This window comes from Populus euphratica, unplaced genomic scaffold (genome assembly GCF_000495115.2).
Source record: "Populus euphratica unplaced genomic scaffold, PopEup_1.0 scaffold1.1, whole genome shotgun sequence".
NCBI lineage: Eukaryota > Viridiplantae > Streptophyta > Magnoliopsida > Malpighiales > Salicaceae > Populus > Populus euphratica.
Genome location: NW_011499845.1, coordinates 1,250,420 through 1,277,873, shown reverse-complemented (window position 1 = coordinate 1,277,873; position 27,454 = coordinate 1,250,420). Strand labels below are relative to the sequence as shown.

Here is a 27,454-nt window from a genome sequence, read left to right as displayed (position 1 = left end):
TTGTTTCTCTTTCTCGGTCAGAATGAATACCAAGAAACATATTTTGCCGAAAAGGGAAATGCGAGCAAATGGCACTTCTCAGATATTTGATAGTTGTATGAACTTATGCTAAGCTATGCTCCATGAGGGATCATATTTTTCTACGAGGGATGATTCTCCTAGTCATGTGGTCCCTTAAACTAGGTGCTCTGGGGCATTTGAAGAGTGCTATATCACATTTTTATATATATTATTTTTATATAAATTTAATGGTTAAAGAAAGATAAAAATAAGATGAGAATTCAACATATTTGAATTTAGCTATCAGCTAAATTCAAATGGATACAAGACTGATAATCTTTATAAATTCTTTATTGGATTACAAAACTTAATTTGTTTTTTTTTTCATCATTTTTAATATAAAATATTAAAATTAAAGATATTCAAATTTTAACACCATTAAATGTATAAAAATCTTTTAAATATCTATTATATTTTTATCAACATTAATAATATTTAAGGATATTTATCTTTTATTAATGATATATAAGGATATTTATCTTTTGTTAAATACTATTAAAAAATAATAATACTTAAACTTTTTTTTTTACTAAAAAATAAGATTTATAAACTATAAATATTTTAAAATCATTTAGATGCGAGGTGAACAATCTAGTCTTGCAGAGTTTTTTTTCTAAATTATCATTATAATTTTTCTCTTTAAAAAAGATACTCAATTACGTATCATATAATCCTTAAAGCTATCAAATATAGTTTTTTTTGCAAGTATCAGTCTAAGTGGCTTATTAAATAATAGTTTGCTACCAATCAAGAAAAACAAAACAAATTACTATAATTGTTAATCTTGGTACTAAATCACTTAGATATTTCGGGACATCACGAGGGAGTAAACTCAAGAGTCTTTCATAGTTGTGAAAACCAGAGGGGCTTCAAGAAACATAGGTGATATCTTTTGTAGAATTAAGTGGCACTGCTATGCTGTCAATTACTCATGAAAAGCACCCATTTTCCCCTTCGTGAACAAAAAAGCAACGAAATGGTTCCAAAGACTCTAGGGAGCGGTTGCCGTCATTTACTGTAGCCATATAAATCTGGAATCCATTGTGGAAGGAGTAGGTAATGCAATAAACAAATGACCTTGTGTTTATAGTGCTACTTCCACTATGATTTATGGGTTCACGTGTAAGCAACTTCCAGCTACTTGTTTCAGTATAAAATCCTGCGAGGTAGAGCATTGCTTGTGCACTGCATTGAAAAATGGCGACTGCAATGAAGTACATTTGCTTGTTTATGTTTCTTGCAATTCTCAGCATTGCTGGGCTCAATCAAGTTGACGGGGCTGGTGAATGTGGGAAAAACACCACTCCTGACATGGAGGCTTTCAAGATGGCTCCTTGTGCATCAGCAGCACAGGATGAGAATTCTTCAGTTTCGAGCCAGTGCTGCGCTCGTGTGAAGAAAATTGGACAGAACCCAGCGTGCCTTTGTGCTGTCATGCTTTCCAACACTGCTAAGAGCTCCGGAATCAAGCCAGAAATTGCAATGACCATTCCCAAACGATGCAACATTGCTGATCGTCCCGTGGGCTACAAGTGTGGAGGTGCGTTCACAAGTTTGCTCTCTTTCATGTCTTCTTTATTTCTACCCGCCGCCCTTAAATATTTAAATTTGCTTGTTTTCTCTTTCAGCTTATACCTTACCTTGAAGAGTGAAGACCATGAACTGTGCTCGCCCTGTAAAGTACTTCCTATCAACCTGCTGGAGTTCACATCATTGTTGCTAGTTCTTCTAGCTAACAAATGTAGTGTAACATCCAGACATCTGAATAATAAATAACTATTGATGCTTAATCTCCTCTGGCTCGATCAATTGCTTCTTCTTCTTTTTCCTATTATTCTTTTACTATTCTACAGCAGATCTACTTTCTTTCTATGATTCTTTTACTATTCTACAGCAGATCTACTTTCTTTCTAATGCAGATTAGATCACCATCCACTGTCAAACCAATCTGGCAGATCAGAATGTTTATTTTAATACTTAATGTTTACTTTAATACTTAATACCTAAACATCATAAAACTGCAAGTACACAAGTAAAGCCTTTATGAAATATGACTAGAAGTTCCATTAGCATGTAGCTTCAGTAATTTTAACTCACGTTCGCTGGCATGAAACTAGAAGAGGGAACTCCTCTTCTTAAATGGGCTTGAATATCATGGAAAGAAGAGCATGAGCCTCAATCTAGTGTTTTATTATTTAGACTTGCAGACAGTGTGGATCAACAAAAAAACATTCTGCTACAAACAACCATTAAACTAGTAATGTGTTTGTGCTGATTCAGATACCCGATTAATTCCGTTCGAACCTTATGTTTAAGGCAGCCACGATCATGATCCGATCATGTTTCTACCATTTGCAGTTGCTGAACTGCTGGGAGCGGTTCTAGTTGATTCAAGTAATTGTTTCTCCATTTACACTTTCTGAAATTAATCAATATTTGTCACAGCAGTAGCTATAAACTGGCATAAGCTAGAATTTGAACAGTACAAGTTTTATAGGGAGAGAATAAGTTAAGAGTATAAAGTCCATGGACAGGTAGAATAATATATTGATATTAGTCGACTAGACAACATGATGGATTGTTTAGTATACAAGATTCTGCAAGGAGTGAAGGTATAAAACCCGGACAGAAATATATCAGCTCGAGTATACGACTAGTTGGGACAAAAAGAACCCAACAATTTACCACATTGTCCTGCCATATGACGCTGTGCTAGTCTTATACTAGTCTGTATTAATTTCTTAGTTCCATAGATTACGTTGAGAGAGCTCATAGTCATATTCCTGCATCACATTAAACAAACACCATTTTAGTCATCTGAATAACGTACAAAAGGCGAAGAAGAATAATAACATGCATATCTATGGAAAGAAGAGAGATGTATCTATGGAAAGAAGAGAGATGCAACATGCATGTAAATTACAATGTTCTGGTGAATTTTATAATGGCAAATTCCTGATGCCTTGTAACATGATCTTGTGAGAACATTTTCTCATTCCTTTTAAAAGCCTTTTCCTTTTCAGAAATCAACAATTGATAACAAAAGTGCTTATATGGATGCACGATGGATCCACTAATTTTGCGCACCTTAGTTTACTGGGATGCTGCATTTGAATAAAATGGGGCCAGACGCCTAATAATACAGTGAACCTGCAAAAATGCATGTGATCAAGATTTACCAAATTGTCATGAAATAACATCATAATGAATCATATTTACAACTACACAGCTTCCATACCCTGCCACCAGTTCCCTCTTGAAGCGGTGTTTGGATCGTTGCCATTCGGATCATCCTTTCCATAATCTTTCTTGAACTGTTCAGGAGGGGAAAAAAAGTCGGCAATCACTTCAACAACTTAAACAAGTAAAATAAAATGAAGCTATCATGTTCCACTATGACAATGCATCTTATGATGCATGATCCGTATTGGCTGAAATAATCTTATCTTCCAAATAATTATTAGTTTATTGAAAGATTCACTACTCACAACATGTTGAGATTCTGAGTTCTTGGTCCTTGGGGAATAGTTTTCTTGGCCACCATAGTAGATTGACGAACTAAAATAGCATGGTTCTGGCGTTTCGTTCTGATAAACTGAACTCTGGCCTTTGCCACTTATGCCGCTGCTCTCTCCCTTGGCTTTCCGAGTGGCATTATCTGAAAACAACCCGAAGATGTAAAGCATTCACAAAATGGTTTAGAGCACTGATCAGCGAGCAATCTATTAATGACAAAACCAGATTTCTGCTATTTATGCAATTTGAACGATTCACACAAAGCCTTTTGAGTTGTGACTGTGCAATATAGATAATATTGGAAGCACATATCATCTCTACAAGAGACAAGGATATTTTTAGTCAACGTAATTAGCAAAAAAGATGGTCATTACAGTTCAAACACAAGATGTTTCTACTCTAGCAACAAAAGTTATGATCACACACCTGGATTCACATATGTTTCATTCCCAACATGATTTCCCGTAGTTCCAGAGTCCCTTCCAGCTGGCACCTGAAATTGGAACAGTTAAAAGGGAGAATATTCATACTTTCAACAAGGAGTTCAATAATTATCTGTGAACGGCCACTACCTTCCTAAGCTAATAATTATTCCAAAAGGGTTTCTTCCTTTTCCTGTCTTTCTATTCTATTTCTCTATCTTTCGCTTACCATCCCTTTAGCTTTTTTATGTGCTAATCTTAGTGGTTGCTTTGCTAGCCCCCGTAACTAGATGTGCTAAGAAAAAAAAAACCAGGAGAACCATGGAAAGCAATCATTTTCATTTGTCATTTCTGATTTCTGGGCTAATGGCAAGACGGCAAAACCCCCATAATATATAGTACCCTGTCACACATCATAAAATTAAGTCTAACAAATTAAAAGGTCTCCAAGTAAGTACGTACCTTTGATGGAGGAGGGAAAATGGACCCAAATATCCCACTTGAGGCGGATGATGAAGAGGAAGAGTCTTTAGGACCAAAAAGATGATCAAAAGAAGAAGCACCGACTTGCCTGTTGTTTTCCATGCTAAGATTGGATTTTTTTTTCTAACCTTTCTTTGTCAACCAACGAACAAAACTACTCTTTAATAGCCTACAGTAACGACCACACTGACCAAAAAGACTCCAAACAAATTAAAGAGGTAGCAAAAACCTAACTAAGCCCAAAAAGAGCACAAATTAAGAGGTAGCAGTGGTGGATAAGGTTTGCCGAGTGAAAAGGAAAGAAAGAAACAAGCTGATAAAAGAAAAACTTCAAGGGTGGATGCAAAGCACGTGAAGATTTGCAGTTGTGGAGATATAATGCAAACGATCTCTGCTATTTATAAGCCCAAAAAACGGTGCTTTAGGATGCTCTCGCTGATGCTGCAGCAATCCCATGTGCCTCTATTCAATCCTCTCTACTCTTTTTGACACATGGGGTGCATCCTCTGTCTACAAGTGGACATGCTGCCAGTTCCAACCCCTCTCTTCCACGTGTCTCCCATGCCCATATCTTTGACTCTCTTTCTGCTGGTATTTTCATGCATGAGGATAAACAGATAAGGTCTTGGCTCAACTTGGTTTCATAGGATATGCTTCCCATCTCTTTTTCTTTTTTCCTTTTTTCTTCTTTTTTTTCTTCTCTCTTAAACTAAATACTAACAAGATATACCAATATTCCATGCATTGAAGATGTTACGGATTTCACTTAAACTAAATACTAAGAAGATATATATACCAATATTATTCCATACATTGAAGATGCTGTACATTTATTCTTTCCCCTGACCCTGCAAAATCTTCCTAGGTTCAATGACACTATGACAGAATATATGTTTGTTCTTTTTGTGTGTGTGGACAGTGTTGGACCGCTCATGGCTGCTAGCTAGGTTGCTGGATTTTATCTTACGACCGATTTTGATCAAGATTGAGTTACTCGAAACATATTTGCGCTTCGGAATCACATTACCTGAGGATAACGCGGCATTTTTACTGCATGTCGTGGAAAAAGAAATCAAGTTTTTCAATGTTTATTGCCAAATTAGCATACGTACGCATAAATCCACAATAACAACTGCTATTTTTAATGTTTATATATCCTGGATTCAAGAGAGCAAAACGCTAATCTTGGATTTGTAAGCACGATTTCTTATTCATAAATTTTGGCGTTTTCATGTTGACAATAACATTTGTGGTTGGTAGCGTAAGAGTGCTAGCTAGATAAACATACAATTTTCGAGATAAGGTTATTAATTTTGTCTCGAGGAAAACGATCAAGGGGACAAGATAGATGATAAAGTCCATGTCTAAGCAAGAACAAGGACGGAGTATTAATTATTGCTCAGAGCAGCAAGACAAAGCGTTGTGGCAATATAGTCATTGAAAATACAAAGCTATCAAATCTGCTCGAAAAGATCCATGTAAAAGAGAGATTAGAGGCAGTCAGGGGTCGTCATGGTTATACAATCTGAGTTCCAAGCGTGGATAAATTCTCAATCCTTTGAGGATAAAGGTGGATGTTGTGTGGACAACCCATACAAATATTTATCTGTGGTCCTGATCGATGATACGGTACCTCAAAAAAATTATAATATTTCATTCTTTGAGGTTCCTTTTGGATATAAGCGGATAAGTTCATTCGAAGGACAGTGACTTTAATGACGTGTGGCTTCAGAATTTTCCAGGGCTAGTCTCTAATTGGGGCCGGTTTTATGGCGTGATATGTCCAACAGTTCATCTGCGTCCTCACGTTTCTATAATCCGAAATGCTATTCCTTCCGTCCTTGCGTTTCTATAAAATCGAAGGATATTTTTTTTTATATATGTAAAGTTCGTTTGATTTTGGGGGATGCCCGCTTAAAAATCCCTTCATATTCTTTCAATCCCCGCCACCTCAGAATAAGGAAAAGGTTAATTAAGAAAAAAAGTACTTTAAAGTAAGTCTTATTATTATACATAAACACACTGCACAATTAAAATTTTCTTTAATTTTTTTACTATAGGGGTGATAAATCTTTAATTTTTGGGTTTTTTAACATATTTTTTAAACATTTTTATATGTAAGTTCGTTTAATTTTTAGGTGATAAATCTATGGACGTGTTAACATACTTTTTATATATTTATTAGCATAAATAATTATAATTTTACTTAATTAAATATATACATAAAATTTTTAATTTTTAATTTATATTTTTATTAAAAAAATATTTTAAAAGTTTATTTTTTTTCAAAAAATATTACTTGATCCGCCGCAAAATACAATCTCAGCTCACAAGGATATCCCTTATCTAGAAAGAAAAGAAAAGAAAAGAAAAATATAGCAAATTTAATGAAATTTTCGCGGCAGCCGAGAAATTGTCACAATTTGCAAAACGGCGAGAATTTGTGTTTTCTTGCAATAGAAAAAAGAAGCTAAAACTTTTGTTTTTTTATATATTTTAAAAGTATATTTGCTTTAAAAAAGTTGAAAAAATATTTTTTGTAAATTTAATATACTAATATAAAAAATATTTTAATATATTTCAAACAGAATTATTTTTAAAAAGCATTTAGACTACAGTAACCGACAACCTCTTGATAAAATATCAACTGCTACCTTGAACTCTAAGTTACATGACTGCCACGGGGTATCGAATAGTTAGGTGGTCAAGCCCCGCACAATTGCAAAAGAAGTCTAGTTGCAGCTGTATTTTCTAGAACCTGTGGCAGACACGAAAGGTAATGATATTAAATTCGTTGCCAATGGAATTGGGCTGCTGATTTATAGAAGATGTTGAATCTGGTTTTGGTTCCAGATCTTCGCAATATGCCCAGAGGATTTTATTAGTAGATAATAGGAATATCTAATACTTAAAAGCTAAGTCTGTTTAGCCAAGGGGCTGGATCCTCGAGAGAGCAACTAGTCAAGTTGTGATCGAGAAGTCCCTTGGAATCATATATTCCAGGCTCCAGCTTTTATATATTGATTCTGGAATACAAACCAAGCTTTCATATGGCTAGCCTTGACAAACTTGATTTGTAATTGCCGTGTCGTGTAAATTTGGTTGACATTTGGATTCTATTTCTACATGGACCAGCAGCACAGCAAGACACCAGATAAATTGTCTTCGATGAAAATGAAAGCATTCAGTTCCCTAGAGGACCACTCGAGCATAGTTTGTGTGTCGCTTCGTCACAAAAAATACAAAATAAAAGAAAACGACATGAAGAAGCAAGCAAGCAGGCAATGTTTAAGATTTTTTCAGTATGAAAGAGCTTGTGTCCAAATTTTAGAATGAGTTGGGTTCAAGCTATTTCATAAGGGCCGATTTCCTTGACGCCCCCTCGTATTCTTAGGCCCACAGACATATCCGTGTACGCGTAGTTGAAGCAGCAGCTGCTCCCTTCGAATTTCTTTCTGGTTTTCTTCTAGAATTGTAATTTTGCGAAACGACTATGGCGTGATGCTTTCAGTATGAAACTGGAAAAACCTCTGTCAAGGGTGATGAAACTATCACGCACTCCTGGCACATATTCCTCACATACAATTTGAACACAAGTACAATTTGATCCTAAGCTTTCATAACTATGCAAGACTTTCCTTAGTGTAAGAAATCTCAGCATCTTCTTATTACGTTGTTTGCCATGGAATTAACGAACCTTGGATAGTTTTATGAGTAGAGTTTGATTCTTGAATTTCTTAAAAAAATGTGAAAGATTATAAGTTACCTTAGGATTTGTTAGCTGAAAATTTACTGGCACTCTTAAAGGCTCAAAAAGAAAAGAAAAAAAAGAGAACTAAATATTGCATTTCCAAATTAAGTCTCGCCGCAGTAAATGTCTTGCTTCAAGACTTCCCTATTCTAGTTTCCAGCATTCTTCATTGCAATTGAAGGGAATAAAACGCTAATACTTACATAGTATAGTTTTCATAAATTCCTTTGACAAGCAATGAAAATTATATGTGATTATCTGATATCGATGACACGAATGCCACAATTGTTTCTTGAGCATAGAAGAAATGAGTACGTGGGAACAACGTATGTATTAAGAAAACGATCTCCATCTATCAATAAACGAAAATGTAAGTACAACAAGAGCATCGAGATATTAATTAATTAATCAGTGGGATTTCCATGGATGGCACTTGAGCTTCGGGCATGATGAGTCCCATGAGCTTCTACATTCACCTTTCGCACCATCACAGCACTTGCATTCCAGTCCCAGGGAGGCAAAAAAACTCTTCGAATCCCCTGTTAAAAACCCCAAGTAGATGATATTATAACTTACATTTCCAGCTAAATCATACATAATTGGACACGAGTAACTCGTTTTCCCCCCTTACCTTGTTGGAGTGTTAATGGTCTGGCTTCTATAGCTCTTGGATATTGAGATATGGCAGAAATGATCAATAATAGCAGAACAGATGCTAGAAGTTGCTTGGGTGCATACATTTCTCTCTAACTTTCTAACAGCCCTGGCAATAGATGGTCAAGTAAATTAAAGCAAGCAAAGAGAAGTTAGCACAAACATAAGATTGCAACACGCACACACAGACATATATATGTATACACACACACAGAGAGAGGGAGAGAGTAACCTGAGCCAATAAGGTATTCACAAAAAGGAATGATAGGCAACGCGTTTACACCTCCCTTAAGTCATTTGTGGGTGGGCCAGCATTAGGGGCCTTCGTTTGTATCTTTCACTCAAGAGCTATGGATGTGGGTCCAATGTGAATATAGCTTTTAATTATTGGTCAACATGTTGCCGGAACTCATCTGTTTCCACGGGCTATCGGGTTTCAATTCCAGTTTTCTAAGGTTAGAAACATTCTTCTTCTTTTTTTAAATTAAAAAAAAAAAAAAAAGTTCATACCGCACACGTGTAGAGTTCAACTATATTCTGGAAGACGATAAACACTATAATTATTTTATCTAGTTGAGAAAACGTATTAAAGGACTCATCATGTCTTCCAGAATTTTAAATTCGCATTGATCACTCAAAAACACACACGCATATTATAAAATTTATGAGGCCGTTTTATTGAATATATATATATATATGTATATATGTATATATATATCTTCACACACGGGTGCTCATATAAAAAAAAATTGAAAAACAATTATTCTAAATAAAACTTTAATTCATAAAATATTTAGAGTTAAAGAATTATTACATCATTAATATTAATAGAATAATGAACTAAATACATCGATTTGGTACTCGCAAACTGTTGGGTTGGATAAAAAGAGTTATGCTATAGTTCAATATTCGGAGAGAAAATTATAGAGAAACCAAATGAAAAATCACTAATATTGTGAATTCGTGGGGGGAGTGAATTTATTAGACTTGTATGTCAAATTGTTGATGTATGATCCAGCATGTATAAACTAACGGTGATTAATATAATTTCTCCAAGTTAACGTAAAATAATAATTAATAATTAATCCATATTATCATTGCCTTATGTGTTGAAAGGGTTTGAAATGGTATTGATGAGGACGGCTAGAGAGTAGAGAGTGATTGATGGTGTGTTTTTGGAAAACGTTTGTGATGGGCTAGCTAAAGTCGTGAATGAACAACTATTTTGTGTTTATGCAGCAATTCCATTCCACAAGCTAACCGGAAACCGGAAGCATAGACTTGACCATCCTTACAGAAAATTAATCATCCATGAATTTACATACCTATGCATGCTTAAGAAAAAAAAAAAGATTTGTTGGAACTCCATGAGTTCATGCAATTTGCCGGTCGATTGCTATCGTTTCTAAATTAATTTTCTGTTCATTTTAACCATGGAATTAAGCAGAATTAAGCTATGCATCCTTCAAGGGAAAAAAAAAAATAATAATCATGATCGCGAATCACAACAAGGCTAGGGTAAAAAATTAAAAAAGAAAAAAGAAAACAATAACGTAAAAAATTTAAAAAGCAAATCATAATAGTTCAAACTCTTATAGACATCTAAATATTGTGGTAACTTGTATTTTTTTTGTGCAATTAAAAAAAATTATTTGACTTGCTATATGATTTTTGCCTTTTATGTTCAGCCATACATCTAATTGTACTTTAAATATTTATTTTTTACATACTAAAATAATTTTTTTATATATTTTTTGAAGACCCACTTTTACTTAATCTACATACAAAAATCTACCTCATAATAATTTCAAGGTAATACATGTTTTTATTTAAATCTCAATTTTTATTTTTATTTAAAAAACCTACTTTTCAAAATAATTATTACAAAAACTACCATAATAACAAATATATATTAAAAGTGAATTTAAAATTATGGTAGAGATTATTTCTTAAAGTATTTTTCATATGAAAATACATCAAAATAATATTTTTTATTATTTTTAATATTTATGGTAGAGTTCACTTGATTCTCGATTATATTTGAAAACATTAAATAAGCAAGAAAGGAGTTTCATTTTTTATTCATCACAAAAAGGGTAGAAATTTAGAATAAAAGATGAGGATATTACTTGATATTTTAATTATTTTTTTAACATTTAATCCAGGTAGAGTTTATATAATCACGCAACAAGATATATATAAAAAATAAAATAAAGTAAGTTATAAAAAATATTTGATCTTGGATTATAGAAATAATTTCATGATGTCCTTAATTTATTCAATTCTTTAATTTATTAATTAGACAATAATCAATAGTACTACTTGAGAGAAAAAAGCAACGGTGCAAGATGAGAGTAGGGTTCCAAACACAATTTTCTCTCTCCAAGAAATGCATATTTCCAGTGGACTCCCCCCCCCCCCAATTCCAGTACTGTGATTAACTGGCAAGACTTGATTAGTCTTGAAACATGTCAATGTCTGTCTATCAGTTTGAAAAAAGACGAGGAATCTTTGTGTCCATCTTGGAAAATGGGACCAAACTTTGCAATTAATTCAACGGGAAGAGGACTTCTTCCCAGGAAAAGATAAAAATGTAATGCATTTTTGCAATAACCACATAGATGGTCTGCCTTGAATTGCATTTTCAAGTGGCCTGCGAGTCCTCTATATTGATCAAGAACAGTAGTATAGTTGTTTTACTTTCCTAATTTTACGAGAAATCACTCATTCATTCTCCTGGCATGAGTTCATATGTAATGCAAGAAATCTTTTAAAGAATAACTCCTTGGAATCCTTAGAATCCATAATCATGCGTATAGCTAGCTGTTCACACTAGCTAGCTCCCTGTTCAGTCCAGTAGTCAGAACTTGAAAAGAAGGTATTCAAGTTAGCCAGCAAGACCATCAATGAAAGTCTGTACCGAGACATAAGAACAAATGAAGACAAAATGCATTTACCTTCTTTGACCTACAGTGATGATAATATTGTGGTGTATGTAGTGTTTTCTCGTTGCCAACCAGAACTTCAAGCATTATTTGCATCTGAATATTGCAGTCAGGTTCCGCCTATTGAACACAACAACGAGTTCCTTTCAATTCATGCAAATTGTCTTGGCTTTTATTCCATTTTACATGGATATATATATATATATTCTGAAAATCGAGTCTTCGTGTAACATGTTCCGGTTCCAAAAACTTAAAATCCACAAAGTAATTGTAAAAAAAGGGTTTCTAATGTTATACGTGCTAGGGATTTCATAAATATCCTTCCATATTCTCGCAGGATCAATATATTTATAAGAATTAGAAAAGAGGAAAATGAAAATATGATAAATCGCTGTTCCTTGTATTTTTATTCAATATATTTTAAAATCTTTAAATGCTAAGATTAAAAAATAAAGAATATGAAAATATAAAATTTTCCATTTATAAGAAAATAGAATAAATTCAAAATTATAGTTTTTTAAAAATTAAAAGGAAAATGAAAATAAAAAATAAATAAATAAATAACTAATTAAGGGTGACTTGATATAATTTTATTTTGCTCTTTCATGGAAACAGTCTATTTCCTTTTCTTTTCTTCCGAAAGCTCTTTACATTTTTCAATATAATATTTTGTTTTAAAATCCGTGAGTAATTCTTCAAAATTTCCATTTTGATTGTTCTCTGTCATCTCTCTCTCTCTCTCTCTCTCTCTCTCTCTAAGTTTTGAGCACAAAATTTTATATCTTCTTACACCTGTTCACATTTAATGAAAAACTTGGTGGAATCACAATAAAAAAACCGCTCTATAAATTTTACTCGAATAAAAAAACCTAAAAAATTAAAGAAGAATAAAGAAATTATATTAAAAATATATAAAAATACGGGGATGAAATATGTAGCCAATCCTACCTAGTTAGGCAGATTGGCTACCAAATTTGGGAGCAAGAACGGTGCACGGATCGACAGTATCCTCCTACTGGGCCTTGGCCTCAGTTGTGGGCAGTTATGCGGTTGGCGGGTTCTTCTTTACCACTCACATATGTGTAACTTTCTTAAGCCCTCTTCTAGCTCTCCCAGTTGCCTTGTAACTTGAAATTCAGGTGATCCAACATCTGTAACAGTTCTATGAAAGACATGGGTTATTGAATGACCAGACAGGGCAGTTAAGCCTGAAGAAGGGTAGTTCAGATTCCACTTTCCAGACAGCTTCTTTTGTTACCTCAGAACATCTGGCGTCATCCCCGGTAACAAGTCTTGGTTGTTTATTGTCGTAACCATGTCCCCGCAAGAATTTATGTGTCCCGATCCATATGCAAATTCTTCTTCAGGATTAGTCTCAGCACTCATGGAAAATACTGTACAGAAAACTAAAAACAAAAACCCCATAGTTTAACATTTTTTTTGTTTTCTTGCATGTGCAAAAACATTTGAAGATGGTGACCTTCGATTAAATAATTACCTGTTGTCATCAGATCAGACTTAATGGCAGCAGGAGACCGTGTAGGATGGAAGGACTTGATCTAAGCTGCTGGATGTGTGGGAGATTATGTTGTCTCGAGTTGCTCTTATATCCCCTTGCAATCCTGTTGCACTGTTAACTTGAGACCATGCTGCCAAGATGTCTGCTCCAGGGGCTGCTGGTTCGGGCTCCAAAAGATCAACAAGTTGACACAGAGAAAATAGAAGAGGCATTTTAGTGGACAAATGGATTTCAATTCAACTCGATAATGTCACTTGTTATATAAGAAAATGAAACTACACATACGGAGCCAAATCATTCCCCTGTTGGATGCTCTTGAATACTGTTGCATTTGGTTTTCTGTTGAAGTATCATACAAAGCAATTGAATTAGCACTGTGCACATAAACATCATTTGCACTTTCACACAACAGAATTGTGAAATTGAGGAAAATACCTTGCCTAGTTCACATATTTTGAGATATCCAGTCCATCACTCTATCCCAAATGAGAAGCTGGAAACTGTAGGCCTCATCTTTGTAACAACCATCCTGCATATAGTACCGATTGTTGCTCCTGCTTATGCTGGCAGTCCATCACCAATTTCTTGTCCAGTGAGCCTGTGTGCGTTGAGTAACTAATTACAACGTTCAGCCATCCAAAGCGTGAAAATATGGGAAACTTTTTTTGAACAGAGCCATTATTGAATCAGCATTGATCTCGTTTCCCATTTTACCAGGATATGGACGCGTTGTATCCTTCTTTGTTATATGGGACATCTCCAGCATAGAATATGGGGTGCATACCATGCTCAAGTGTGAAAGTATATGTAGAGGTCTCCTGAATTGTAAAAAATGGTCATTTTCATATCTAGTGGTGCTTTAGAATTCGATGTAGCCTGTTTGAATGGTACAGATTCTAGCTTCTTGCTTTCCTCGTAAAATGCTCAATTTCCTAACTTGACCCTGGTCAGAGATTTCCTGTCTATTATGCTAGCAGCCACAGGGAAAAACCAGGGAGAAACATTGCTGACTTTTGGAGGATCAGGATCTGAATTGCTGACTTTTTTATTTTATTATATTTTAATTTTTTAAAATTTATTATATTTAATTTCTATTATTTTAATTATTATTTATTTTATTTAAAATAACCTATGAAATTGATTTTATTTTTTTTACTTTCACCCTCCTTCAACTATCTTATTTATCTAATTTGATTTTTATTATCTTAATAAACTTGAGAAAAAATTAAAATATTAAAAAATTATTTTCTAACTCATTTTTCATGACATAATAAAATAATAAAAATAATTTATAATTTATTTTCCAATGATACTACCAAATATCATAAAATAATTCATTTTATATATAATTTATTTTAAAAAAACTATTTTCCAACAAATAAATTAGAATTTAGCATGTATTTATTAATGCAGGGCATGCTACTTTTTAAATGAAAATATATGAAAATACTTTTTACATTTTTTATTTATTTTTGACATTTACCATAAAAAAAATCAATTTCATGCATCTTAATTTTTTTTTTTGAAAAACACTTTAACACAACCATAGAAATTGATACTATAAAATGTCATATAAAAAATATTTTTAACCGAGATACTAAACAGACACCAATAACTGTTAATAAAAAAAAAGGATAATAATTCTTGTTTAACTCAAGATAATTATTATTAGATGATGATATACACGTTTGTTACTCAACTGTTCATATCTTGCAATGCAAACGATCTCATTTTTTAGCCGTCTAATATGTCTCCTCACTCAACGAATTTGATACAGTCCCTCTTCTATCTTTTTTTTTCCCCGAAGTAAAAACTCTCTTGCTTTCGTGAGAGGCCGAGGTTGTTTCCATTTAGGCCTCTTGCAGCAGAGGGGATCCTTTTTCATTAGGCAACATTGAGGGCCCAGCAACCACTGGTCTGTAGCGAATTTAAAAATTTTAAATTACGTTAATTTAATTTGCTATGTATACCTTGGCCTGTTTATTTTTACATTTTAAAAATATTTTTAAAAATTTTAAATTTTTTTATTTTTAATTATTTTTAATACATTAATATCAAAAATAATTTTTAAAAAATAAAAAATATGTTTTAAAAAATAACCGCATTTTCCAAAGCAATCTGATACACAGAGCCCGTAAGTGTTAAGACCCAATTTTAAATTGGCGTAAAATCCCCGCCTGCGGAACCATCACGCTGGGGTTTCCTGACCGTTACAAAAACAGATAATAGGACTCGACTTACCACCGAAACCTCTTATCTCTTTCCTCCTCCTTTCTTCGGTTTATTTTATGCCAGTTTGTCCTAGGGTTAGGGTTTCAGATCAGTCATGGGAAATTCCGGTCCCAGAATACGGGCGGGCTTTAGTCTAATAATGCTCTCAACAAGAAAAAAAACTCCCCCCCTGTCACTCTTAACGCCTCCCAAACGGTATTCATCTATCTCCTTACTAATCTTTCTTGTTCCTTTTGTTTTGTTGTAATTAATACGGGCTGGGGTCTGTTGTGTCTACTGTGTGAAGAGATCAGTCCCAGTCGACGAGGGTTGTTGCTGGCGGCTGTCGTTTTGGGTGGGAATGCTCTGGAGATTGTAGGGTATTGACAGGTGTGGGCCCATCCTTCTCTCAGGATGATTGGGTTTGGTGGCTTCCTGTGCCACTTAGATTCGACAGCCATCAGTGTGCACTGAATGCACCTCACCCTGTTCATTCTTGCACCTCACCCTGTTTATTTTTGGCAGAGCTGCTGGCGTTTACTTGGTTAGACTTCTGGTTGGTTTTGGACCCTAATCTTCAGATTCCAGTGCCACCATTGGGAGAGATGCTGCTGCAAAAAAGGCAACATGCAACCAGATAAGTTGCTGCTTGAATTTTTTTTTTTTTTTGCTGATTTCGTTTCTTTTTTAATGATTACGTGCTCTGGGTCAATGGTCTTTTCAGTTGCTATTTCGTTATTGCTCTAGGATTTGCACTTCAATTTATTTCTCTATGATTGAGAGTATCGGTTTTGTTTTTGTAACATTGGACTGATAGCAGCCTTTATAGGTCGGTGTTGGTATATAAATGCATTGATTAATGTATGAACCGCATTTGATCTCTTTTGTTGGAGATGCAGAGGATGTTCCTGTATTGTCAACCAGGCTCGCCTAGGGTTTGTATATGGAAATTTAAACTAAGGTAATCATTGGCATTTATATTCAGATATTTTTTTATGACGCTGGAACCTGCTGATAATGACAGGATCAACATCTTTTAACATCTTGATTATCATCAAGTTTTGCAAAGTTCTGATTAAACTTTTTATGCATTGAATCACACCAAATGTTAAAGATATTGTTTAGGCAAAACGATCATCGTTTTGTTCTAGCTTCTTGCAGAGTGCATAAGACACCGTTCGTGTAAATCGTGTTTTAAAAATTTTTTTATTAAAATTTAATATATTTTACATGTTTTAGATTGTTTTAATATGTTAATATTTAAAATAAATTTTAAAAAATAAAAAAATATTATTAACATATATTTCAATATAAAAAATTATTTAAAAACCAATTTCAATCCCACTGCTAAACAAGTTTTAAGTGAGACAGGTCTATGTTAATTCCTTTCACCTTTTCATTTTCTTCACTCATTCTTCTATTTTTCTCCATTTGAATTATAAATTAACCTTGCGAGATTTGCATTTTTTTAAATGTTTTCTTTTCTTTTTCCTGTCCTTGCTCTATTGTTATGTTGCTAGAATTGACTTTGAAGTTAAGTCCTAGGCCGACTCCGAGGAAAAACTTCTCATCAATATCGGTCGGGACTCAACTTTTCGAGGACTTTTAAAGCTTCTACTGAGTGTTGTGACTGTATTTGTGTCATTATAAGCTGAAAGTAGTGGCATAAATGGTTTCTTTGTACACTTAGCAGGCAAAGAGCAGACTTGTATTCAAGAATGACAGCGGTTGTGGTGCTATCGAATGGTGCATTTTGTGCGCCTTGATAAGCTCAGGCTGCCATATAATATCCGCCAGGTAATCGATCTCCATAGATCAAAACACACATGGTTTCCCCAGGTCCTAGCATGATGACTAAGGTGGTAAAGGGCTTGAGATAGGAGGCATCATCGCCATCAATTATGAACATATGGTTGGCTATGGTGAAGAAAAGTAGCCGATTGACTGCAATATTGATGACTCGGAAGAGTTTTGAATCACCAGAGTCTATCGAAACTATGGTGATATATGAAATATCAGGTCCATGAGATCATCTTCTATGAAATACTCACATGATGAAGCTTTCGTGCACTAATCAAGTTTCATTTCTTTTAGTTGAAGTCCTGGAATGGGTATCCGTCTCCCTAAAAGGCTACTGGGTTATACCCCATTAAGCACATTTATTGGCCTCTCCAGCCCACAAAGAAATCTTAGATCATCACAATTAAGATTTGATTGTGCAATATTGATGACTCGGAAGAGTTTTGAATCACCAGAGTCTATCGAAACTATGGTGATATATGAAATATCAGGTCCATGAGATCATCTTCTATGAAATACTCACATGATGAAGCTTTCGTGCACTAATCAAGTTTCATTTCTTTTAGTTGAAGTCCTGGAATGGGTATCCGTCTCCCTAAAAGGCTACTGGGTTATACCCCATTAAGCACATTTATTGGCCTCTCCAGCCCCCAAAGAAATCTTAGATCATCACCATTTGCAATATTTTCTTAATGCTAAGTTTTTTTCTTTTCCTTTTTGGATAAAGCTAATTTTGGAATAGCGATCCGGAGTAAAAAAGTTATTTGATTTGATTTAATTAATGTATCAACAATTAAGATTTTCTTTGAATCTATGAAAAATAGCTTTCATATTTTTTTTTGTTTGTATAATTTTTTTAACCAGCTCACATAGTACGAGTAAACTGAATAGTGTGTGTGTCCACACACACACACACACATATATATATATATATAAACATGGGTTTATATTAGCAGCTTTGTTTTTAATAAAAACTAAAGAAAAATAGAGTAAATATTATAAATATTTCAATGATTTAAATTAAGGAAGAAAAAAATATATTTAATGAAATCTCTTTTTTTCTTATTTATGTATTTCTTTTTTATTTTTTTTTAAATATTCTTTTTTTTATCAAAATCATTTTTTTAAATAAAAACTTATCATGATCTTAAAAGAAAGTGCCAATAAAAAAATAATATAAATTGAAAACTTTTGCAAGCCTTTAATAAAGAAATAAAATAATAATGAATATAAGTTTTTTATAATAAAAAAAATAGATTTTTATTCTCGTTCATATTCATTTTTTGAAAAAGTTTTGCATTTTATATATCATTCATAAGTAATTATTAATATTATCAACAAAAACTATAATCTTATTTGAAACCCATGACATCATATGGACAGTTAGCTACCCAGAAAAATTTCAACTGCACCCTTCAGATTCGCAGCCTCTTTCACGGGGGAAAAATAGGTACAAATGGGTCCTGCATCTCTGACAATGATTTAAACCAGTCTATGATAATATTTTACTTTAGCATAAGCCCTCGAGTTTTGATACGCTGGAAGAATGGCCGAAGTTTCTATATAATTTTCACCGACTCGTTTTCGCCTCGATTTTCTATAATTATCCGATCGAGCGCATCCAAAGTAATACAATGCAGTCAACTCCGGATCATCCTCCCTTTACATTTACCATAATAGTAGAGATTGTGTTTCCACAGAGTTTCGAGACCAAGAAATAAAATCACTTCATCATCCTGCCACATTGGGGATGAATACCGCCACAAAATAGGACAGTAGATTTTGCATAAAATTGAATTGCATATACTATATAAGGTGGTGTTGAATCAATCTCCCGAACAAATCTATTTATTTACGTTGACTATCCATATTTGCCTTTCTCTGTTTTCAAATACCAATAGTTTTCCTTTGTTAGGATCAAATATTGAATATCCTCCAACAGTACATTAAGTTTTTTCTTATATTTGGTAATTTAATGGCAGCATTATTAAGGAAAATTAGATGCGCCAGCTAGCATCACATCTAACATCTTTATATAAATTAACTCGATTGACTTTGTAATTCATGCAAAGAAAGAGTGTGAGTCTAAAATTTCTGAAGTGCAAAGCAGATGGAAGGCATGCAAGTTTTGGGTTTGGCTTTGATCCTTTACATGATCACCACACATGCACATGGCCAATATTACTCTCAGAGTGTGTCATATGAATCCTTACCAGAGAAAACAACCAATCTCCACTTCTTCTTCCACGATACACTCAGTGGTAAAAACCCTAGTGCTGTTCTTGTTGCCCGTCCCAACATCACCACTGGTCAGTCAGTAGCTCCGTTTGGGAGCGTATTTGTCATTGATGATCCTCTTACAGTTGGGCCCGAACTGACCTCCGAGGTCATTGGCAATGCCCAGGGGCTGTATGTATTATCTAGTCAAGATATACCATCTCTAGTGGTATATTTTGATTTTGGATTCACCAGCGGCGAATTTAATGGGAGCTCCATTAGTGTGTTTTCAAGAAATCCCATAATAAACACCGAGCGTGAGCTCGCCGTGGTTGGAGGGAGAGGAAAGTTCAGGTTGGCTAGAGGGTTTGCTCAGTTGAAGACTTACTTCATAAATGCAAGTAGTGGTGATGCCATTGTTGAGTACAATGTAACTGTGCTTCATTATTAAGTTAAATGCAGAATTAATTTGACATGCAAATTAGGTGGTTGTAATTGAATCTGGGATTGAATAATTCAATTGAAATCTCCAAAATCTAGCCAGAGGCATGTCGAGATTATACCCGATAATTGTTTAATAAATAATCCAGATATGTTAATCTCTTTCTGATGCGTTTTATTTTCAATACTTGGTATCCTCCCGTTTAAGGTTATAAAAAAAAAATTGATATGATATAAAAAATATAATATAAATTCAAATTATAAAATTATAAGTAATTTTTTAACTAATTATATATTAATAATTCTAGAAATTAAATTACGTTAAAATCTAAAAAAATAAGTTAATAATATTATAATCAATGAGTGATCTAAATAAAATAAAATAAATATATATTATTAATTAATAAATTAATGACATAGAAAAATAAAAAGTCTTATAATAAAATTTTTCAATACAAGAAAAACATTGAAAAAAAATATATATATATATAAATCTAATGGCAACCTAGTTGTTTTCATTACAATAAGTTTTGATAGACTACTTTTAAGCTGCAAGCTAATGTAATAAATCTAATGACAACCTAATTGTTTTCATCACAATAATTTTTGATAGATTACTTTTAAGTTGCAAGCTAATGTATTTAAATTAATAATTAACTAACATAAATTCAATAATAAAATAAATTTCAAAACAATGTCTAATACGCTAGAAAAACTTTAAATTAAAAATAAATATTTAAAAATAAATAATTAATTAATTAAAATAGAATAATTAAAAAAATCTTCAAGTTAAAATTCCTCCATATAGCTTAAATCTTCAATTTTTGTATATTTTAAGCAAATTTAAATGATAATTTCAAACATGTCGTTCTCTTTTGTCTAGATGAATTATTAGACTTACGATATATAATTGAAAAGTTTCATATGTCTAATTTTAATCTCAACTTTAAACGAAGCAAAATTTTACTAACAGCTCTAAATATGTCCCAAACAGTATACGAATGTAGTGTTTGACATATTTGATAATATTAGTTTACTAAATTTGATTATCTAAAATACCATGTTCCTTAATTCTATTTGATCTAAAATTTATCATGTTATCTAATATTTTTTTATAAAATTTTAGTTTTATAAAATATACAGTTTTAAAGATATCATTAATTTTGCAAAGCTAGTCAATAAATATTTTAAGGCTAAATTTGAATATAACTTGGTTCATATCACAGATTTAATAAACTTGTAAAATCAAACCGAGTTTATCAATTTTATTAATTTTGTACAAGTGAAATCCAATTTTACTAGTTTCAAGTTTTTATTCTAATTTAGCATGTTAGATGCAAATTTAAATATATTATATATAAATTAATTTATAAAATTATAAAATTTTATGAGTTAACAATTTTTCTCCAGCCTTTCTTTCCGGAATAAACACTATCTTATAAGAAAAAAAATAATTATAAAAAAATTATAACATAACGGCAGACCTCACCTATAAATACAAAATAGATCAAGGAGGCTCATCCGAGGGCTGGGGCTAGCATTCAAGAAATCCAGTAAGAGGGAAGGAACGTGAACTTGCTGTTGTTGGATGGAGAGGAAAGTCAAAGGGCCAAGTGTCCACAAGAGTCCGGCCCATTTCACTATTTTTTTTATTTTTATAAAGAATAAAGACGTGAAAAGTAATATATGATTTTGCTTTTTATCTCTGGTTTAAACTCCCCCGAGTTTCGCTCCTAGAATGAAAGAAAAACCGTTTAAAATGCCTTTTTGTCCGTCATTCTGGGTTTGCTTCCCCCTCTTGCAGCATTAGTGCACCTCTCTCTCTCTCTCTCTCTGCAACCCATTATTAGTGCACCTCTCTCTCTCTCTCTCTCTCTCTGCAACCCATATCTAATTCAATTTGCAATCCAATTTTCCAGTTTCAAGATATTTTCTTTATTGCTCTGGGGGTCTGGGCGTGGTGCGTGGGAGAGAGGATTAAAGAAAAAGGAGAGGGTTAATTCATTAATTTAATTAATGGCATACAAGGTGGATCATGAATACGATTATCTGTTCAAGATTGTGTTGATTGGAGATTCAGGTGTTGGAAAATCCAACATTCTTTCCAGATTCACTCGTAATGAATTCTGCTTGGAATCCAAGTCTACTATTGGTGTTGAGTTTGCAACGAGGACTCTTCAGGTTTGTATGTTTCAATTCTATGTATCATGGAGCACATATAGACATCGAAATCTATATTTCCTTTTTATTCGCTTTTAAATTCTTTTTTTTTTTTTTTTTTTTTTGCTTATGCTATGCAGAGTCTTAAGATTGGATGTTTTTATCTTATTGTCAGTTGCTGTGAAACAAATCTTGATTTCCAAATTACGGTATCAATGCCACCATCCAATTTTTTGGTTTTGAATCTGTTACTTTATCCATCGTGATCTCTCTGTGTTTATATATATTTAAAAAAAATGGAATGACAATGCAGTAATTTTAAGCATTCTAATAGTTTTTTAAAGTGTTTTTTTATTTTAAAAAATATTATAATAATATTTTTTATTTTTTAAAAATTATTTTTTATCTATCACATTAAAATTATATAAAAATAAAAAATAAAAATTATATTAATTTTTTTTTTAAATAGCGATGTTAAGAAGGATAAAAAAAAAAACTAAAGGAACAAGTTCTCGAAAACATTGAATGCTTAAGTTTTGTCAGCAATCTTTTTTTTTATTTTATCACATCACGAGATATTTTCAACAATCAAGTAGAGTATTAAAACACAGAGCAATTATTAATCCAATCATTTATTAATCAGGAGAACATTTTAGATTAGATGGGGAACATGGGTGCTTAAGTGATCTGTCGCTTCCTCTGCAAGAGTTCCTCGTAGCAATTAAGGTTACCTGTTTCCAGAGTTTGAATTTGTTATTTCTTTCCTTTTCTTTTTTTGCTTTCTGGTTCTTAATTTTTGACCAGTTAATTTATTTTTTAAAAATAAAGCTAAGATTTACTATTATGCAGGTAGAAGGGAAGACAGTGAAGGCACAAATATGGGACACAGCTGGCCAAGAAAGGTACAGAGCTATCACCAGTGCATACTACAGAGGTGCAGTTGGTGCGCTCTTGGTTTATGATATAACCAAGAGGCAAACATTTGATAATGTCCAGAGGTGGCTTCGTGAGCTAAGGGATCATGCAGACTCTAACATTGTCATCATGCTGGCTGGAAACAAAACTGATCTGAACCATCTCAGATCAGTCTCAGCAGAAGATGCTCAAATGCTGGCCGAGAAGGAATGCCTTTCATTTCTTGAGACTTCAGCTTTGGAAGCTTCCAACGTTGAAAAGGCATTCCAGACCATTTTGCTGGATATCTACCAAATTATTAGCAAAAAGGCACTGGCAGCACAAGAGGCAGCTAACTCGACAGGACTTCCCCAGGGGACTACTATTAATATTGGAAATTTGTCGACGAATATCAACAAGAAAGCTTGTTGTTCTAATTAGCAAAGCGTGTATCTTACGGATTCGTAAAACAAGGCTAGCAGAATATCTTTCATTTATGTGACACAGACATGAACGAGCATTTATTTTGTTTTTTCACATTTTCACAATATGTGAGCATATTATGCAAAATTATAAGTTGATTATAAACTTGCAATCATAAAATAAAACTACTATATACATACACGCATGATTAAGATATTGAAATTAACTTCTAGTGTGTACACTTAAACATAAAACACTTATTTATTGAAGCTCTTGGAATTTAATCAAGCTGATTTTTTTATTATTCTAAATAATTAATCATTTGTTTTTTAAGACTTCATTGATACTTTGGTGCAAAAAAATAGTTTTTTATCGAGTTTCATGCGATTCCAACAATACTGTGTTATTTATATATTTCTAAATAAATTTCAACAAATTTAAATAAATTATATTTAATATCTTTTTACCATGACCTCTATGAATAGAAGAACAAGTTAAAAAAAAAAAAACAACAAATGTATGAAAGAAATCAAGAAATTTCATTTAACTTTTTTTTTCTTTAATTATTTAATTATTTGATGATCATGATTTCTTGAAAGATAAGATTTGACTATCCATAATAACTTATGAAAGACAACTAATTCTTGTTTAAACATAAAAAAATTTCTCAAAATCCTCCAACAATAAAAATCGAGTTAAGCCGGCCATCACCTTGCTCTAAATAGATAAAAATAAAAGTTTTAAATTAAATAAAAACAAATAAAGAAAATATTACAAGAAATGCTAAAAGATGTTAATGTAATTTACTATGTTCCTAGACACGTATTCTTATTTATTGAAGGAGTGTTTTTATGATTTTACCCTTATGAAAAAATAATGGTTATGCTTGCAAATGGTAGTACAATTGTCTTTTATAAACAATGCATTAGTCATTGTAAAATTAATTGAGAATAATTTTAAAATAAAAATTAAAAACCTTAGAAAAGTGCCGTTTAATCATTTATTGCAACATCCACAAAAACGATTTTAGGCCTTTATTGGGCTCCATAATAAGCAGTTGATTAGATCATGACTTAGATTTGTTCATGCTCCGAAACGCTCCGCACGGAAAAAATACAGTACCTTTCCATTTTTTCCGAGGGCATCCAAGAAGAAGCTAGAGTTGGAGACCTTGAAAAAGTGATTAGCGTTGATGTATTATAGCCGACAACTATGAGCGTTTTAGAGCCCAGATAAATAGCTGTTTCTGGTGGACAGCCAAGGGGATATATCCTGGCGTCTTGGTTGGGCTGCACCGGTATGCGCACTGAGATTGATTCGTGGCTGAGTGCAGTTAGTAGAGGTCCTACCATTGATCATTGATCAAAAACAAAATAAAGTTCAGAGGCTGTGGAACCCTTACTTTTTAACAAATTCCGACCCGTCATAACCCTTTCACGTTGGACAAGGATGGGTTCCACGGTATGCACGTCAAAAATGGATCCCCCGTCGCCTTTGAGAGTGGGGAGCACAACGGAGAGGAGCCAAGCCCTGACCACCACTTTTCTAGCATGGCGTCATTGAGTCTAGCTTTTTTCTGTTTGGGCACAACCCTGCTGTGTGAAATCATACTTAAAACTCTGCATTAGATGAAGCAACTGTACCTCAAAGTTGATATAAATTATAGAAGCTCATTCCCGAACGAAGCAGCATAGACCATATAGACATGACATATATTATTATTAAACCACTTTAATCCATAATTACAAAGACATTGGTACTGTCATTAAGAAACCATAGGAATCCATGAAGTGAGAATATTCCTTAAGTCAGGCTAAGATTATATCATCTCTTGCCTTTCATCCACCTTGAAATATGTAACATAAGGAAGCTTTGAATTTATCAGAATGGAAAGTAGAAAATAATACTCTAAACTAATACCATAGAAAATAATATGTTCAGACTAAGATTAAGATTATACAACGGACATGAAGCTGAGCTCTAGGAAGGAGGAAAAGAAGGTAAAACAAAAGGGAGGAAGGATAGAGATTTGTAGCAAAAAAGTGCTCGGAATATCTCTTATTTCACTTCTATTTATACTGCAATTACCAATATTAATTTTTGTTCTCCCGGTATAAAAAAAAAAAACGATCAGCGTTAACTCTAAAATCAATATGTTTTTTCTTTAACAAAAACTCTTCAGGAGTATAAAGAAGATTGATTGTTCATGCCTTTCATTAATGAGATGGATATTCATAATTGAGATGGAAAAAAAGATTTCTTCTATGGGCCAATAAATTCTTTTATAATAAATTCAAATTTAAATTTAGAATATGCTAGCAAAAATTAAAATGAAATTCAAGCTTAAATTGAGCATGAGTATAACTCACAGTATTTTATTTAGACTCATTTATAACCTTTCAACTTTTTATTATATAAACAATAAAAAAATTATTATAACTTCATGGAATAAAAGATTTGAATTTAACAAAACATGTCAATTTAAGATTATTTAATATTAATTTTTTATTCATTCATAATTTATTTTAATCATATATTAATGTTAAAAAAACTTTTATTAAAAAAAATATAATTTATTTTAATCATATATTAATGTTACATATAAAAAAAATTATTATGTTAAAAAACTTTTATTAAAAAAAAATTCCAATAAAATTGTAATCATAAGAGTAAATATACTCCACTTTAATTTTGATATCAAATACATCAATTAACCATGATTTATAAAACAAATTCCAACACAAAGTCCTAGAGGGAAAAAAACCAAGTGGAGGTCTTCAAATGAAAATCTACGCCAACATTATGGTGAACAACTAAGAATTAAACCTGTTTATTAGTACGCTTAACGAATGGATTACTTGAGTTGATAGGAGAGTTAGTGGAATCTTATTAAAAAAGAAAATTCAAGATTAATCTATGAATTAAGACTATGGTGGCATTTGGCGGGGAAAAAAGTTGTACTGAGGGATAGACACGTGGCAAAGTGAAGAAATATATAAACTCTGGTAATATTGATCGCATGCCACCCAGTGTAATTATCTCTGATAAGGTTCCATCATTTTGCCCAAGTCTTCGTAGTTTTGATATTTAATGCCGTCCCAAATCAATCATCAAATCACCGATATGATTCGAGCCCAGTGACGCTGAAGAAAGGGATATCTTGCTTGAATAGGTATCCAAGAGGACAAGTGGACAGCAATTGTTTCTTAATTTATATTTATGGAATTATACTGTCCATAGCTCTTTAATCTGCTCTCCACAGCTACATGTCCCTCTCCTCACTTTTACTTTAAGAAAAAAGTTAACCCCGTTCACATTATTTAATTAGTAACGTCTTCACTCGAATTAGATGCTGGCATGTGAATTTTAGCAACTATTTATAATATTGTTATCGCAGTGACCCACAAGCCTAGATTAATAATGATTTTTTTAATATAACTGGTTAAATTTTAAATTTATTTTTAAAAAATTATTAATTTAAATTTTATAAATTTTAGAGTTATTAAAAATTTATATAAATATTAATTTTAGAATTTATAAGATCCGGTAAGATATATATAAAGTAGTTGAATATTTATACTAATAATAATAATAATAAAAAGAAAGATACTTTTCCATTCCAATGGGAAACCTGGCTTTCCCGGATGCCCAAACTCTCTCTGAAGTGGAAAGCTAGCCCCATGCACAACATAAAAAGTTACATGCAAGGTTCCTTTTTAGTCATTGATTGCCCCCAGGGAGACTTATTGCCATTCTTTTTATTGTTAAAACCCCTAATATACGTAGGGGACCAGGAACGACATCCAATGTTAAATTAATTAATATAGTGCTTAAAAATTATAAAACTTTATAGGCAGCACTTGGCATAACACGCGGAGAAGTTCCAAAAATCAAACTACACTTGGAATAGGATTCTTAACTAATTAGTTAATTATTTAATTCTAATAATTTTATTTAT

The 27,454-nt window shown here is 32.7% G+C and overlaps 4 protein-coding genes and 1 long non-coding RNA gene across 5 annotated transcripts; 3 read left to right on the top strand and 2 right to left on the bottom strand.

The window, feature by feature from the left end:
- Window positions 1-1,234: 1,234 nt before the first annotated feature.
- LOC105134690 (putative lipid-transfer protein DIR1) lies at window positions 1,235-1,852 on the top strand. Its single transcript, XM_011039232.1, has 2 exons — window positions 1,235-1,600; window positions 1,689-1,852. Exons 1-2 carry the CDS (start codon window positions 1,258-1,260, stop codon window positions 1,703-1,705), a joined length of 360 nt encoding a protein of 119 aa, XP_011037534.1. The 5' UTR covers window positions 1,235-1,257; the 3' UTR covers window positions 1,706-1,852.
- A 717-nt stretch (window positions 1,853-2,569) lies between these two features.
- LOC105134614 (uncharacterized) lies at window positions 2,570-4,873 on the bottom strand. Its single transcript, XM_011039120.1, has 6 exons — window positions 4,461-4,873; window positions 4,003-4,069; window positions 3,549-3,718; window positions 3,299-3,374; window positions 3,148-3,210; window positions 2,570-2,843 (listed from the first exon to the last, which is right to left on the bottom strand). Exons 1-5 carry the CDS (start codon window positions 4,581-4,583, stop codon window positions 3,194-3,196), a joined length of 453 nt encoding a protein of 150 aa, XP_011037422.1. The 5' UTR covers window positions 4,584-4,873; the 3' UTR covers window positions 2,570-2,843; window positions 3,148-3,193.
- A 3,540-nt stretch (window positions 4,874-8,413) lies between these two features.
- Window positions 8,414-9,143, bottom strand: LOC105134557 (uncharacterized). Its single transcript, XR_844018.1, has 2 exons — window positions 8,864-9,143; window positions 8,414-8,771 (listed from the first exon to the last, which is right to left on the bottom strand). It is a non-coding gene; the product is annotated as an uncharacterized LOC105134557 (long non-coding RNA).
- Window positions 9,144-19,456: 10,313 nt separating this feature from the next.
- On the top strand, window positions 19,457-20,073 carry LOC105134396 (dirigent protein 4-like). The gene has a single exon (XM_011038830.1). The coding sequence runs from the start codon at window positions 19,472-19,474 to the stop codon at window positions 20,027-20,029; it is 558 nt and encodes a 185-aa protein (XP_011037132.1). The 5' UTR covers window positions 19,457-19,471; the 3' UTR covers window positions 20,030-20,073.
- A 1,797-nt stretch (window positions 20,074-21,870) lies between these two features.
- Window positions 21,871-23,607, top strand: LOC105134482 (ras-related protein Rab2BV-like). The gene is made up of 2 exons (XM_011038943.1): window positions 21,871-22,200; window positions 23,029-23,607. Exons 1-2 carry the CDS (start codon window positions 22,036-22,038, stop codon window positions 23,512-23,514), a joined length of 651 nt encoding a protein of 216 aa, XP_011037245.1. The 5' UTR covers window positions 21,871-22,035; the 3' UTR covers window positions 23,515-23,607.
- The last annotated feature ends 3,847 nt before the right edge of the window (window positions 23,608-27,454 follow it).

Coding starts and splice junctions, on each gene's coding strand:
- LOC105134482 (XM_011038943.1), top strand. CDS start 22,036: ATGGCATACAAGGTGGATCATGAATACGATTATCTGTTCAAGATTGTG. Junction 22,201..23,028: donor TTGCAACGAGGACTCTTCAG/GTTTGTATGTTT, acceptor ACTATTATGCAG/GTAGAAGGGAAGACAGTGAA.
- LOC105134396 (XM_011038830.1), top strand. CDS start 19,472: ATGGAAGGCATGCAAGTTTTGGGTTTGGCTTTGATCCTTTACATGATC.
- LOC105134690 (XM_011039232.1), top strand. CDS start 1,258: ATGGCGACTGCAATGAAGTACATTTGCTTGTTTATGTTTCTTGCAATT.
- LOC105134614 (XM_011039120.1), bottom strand. CDS start 4,583: ATGGAAAACAACAGGCAAGTCGGTGCTTCTTCTTTTGATCATCTTTTT. Junction 4,070..4,460: donor TTTTCCCTCCTCCATCAAAG/GTACGTACTTAC, acceptor TTCCAATTTCAG/GTGCCAGCTGGAAGGGACTC. Junction 3,375..3,548: donor ACTCAGAATCTCAACATGTT/GTGAGTAGTGAA, acceptor CCTCCTGAACAG/TTCAAGAAAGATTATGGAAA.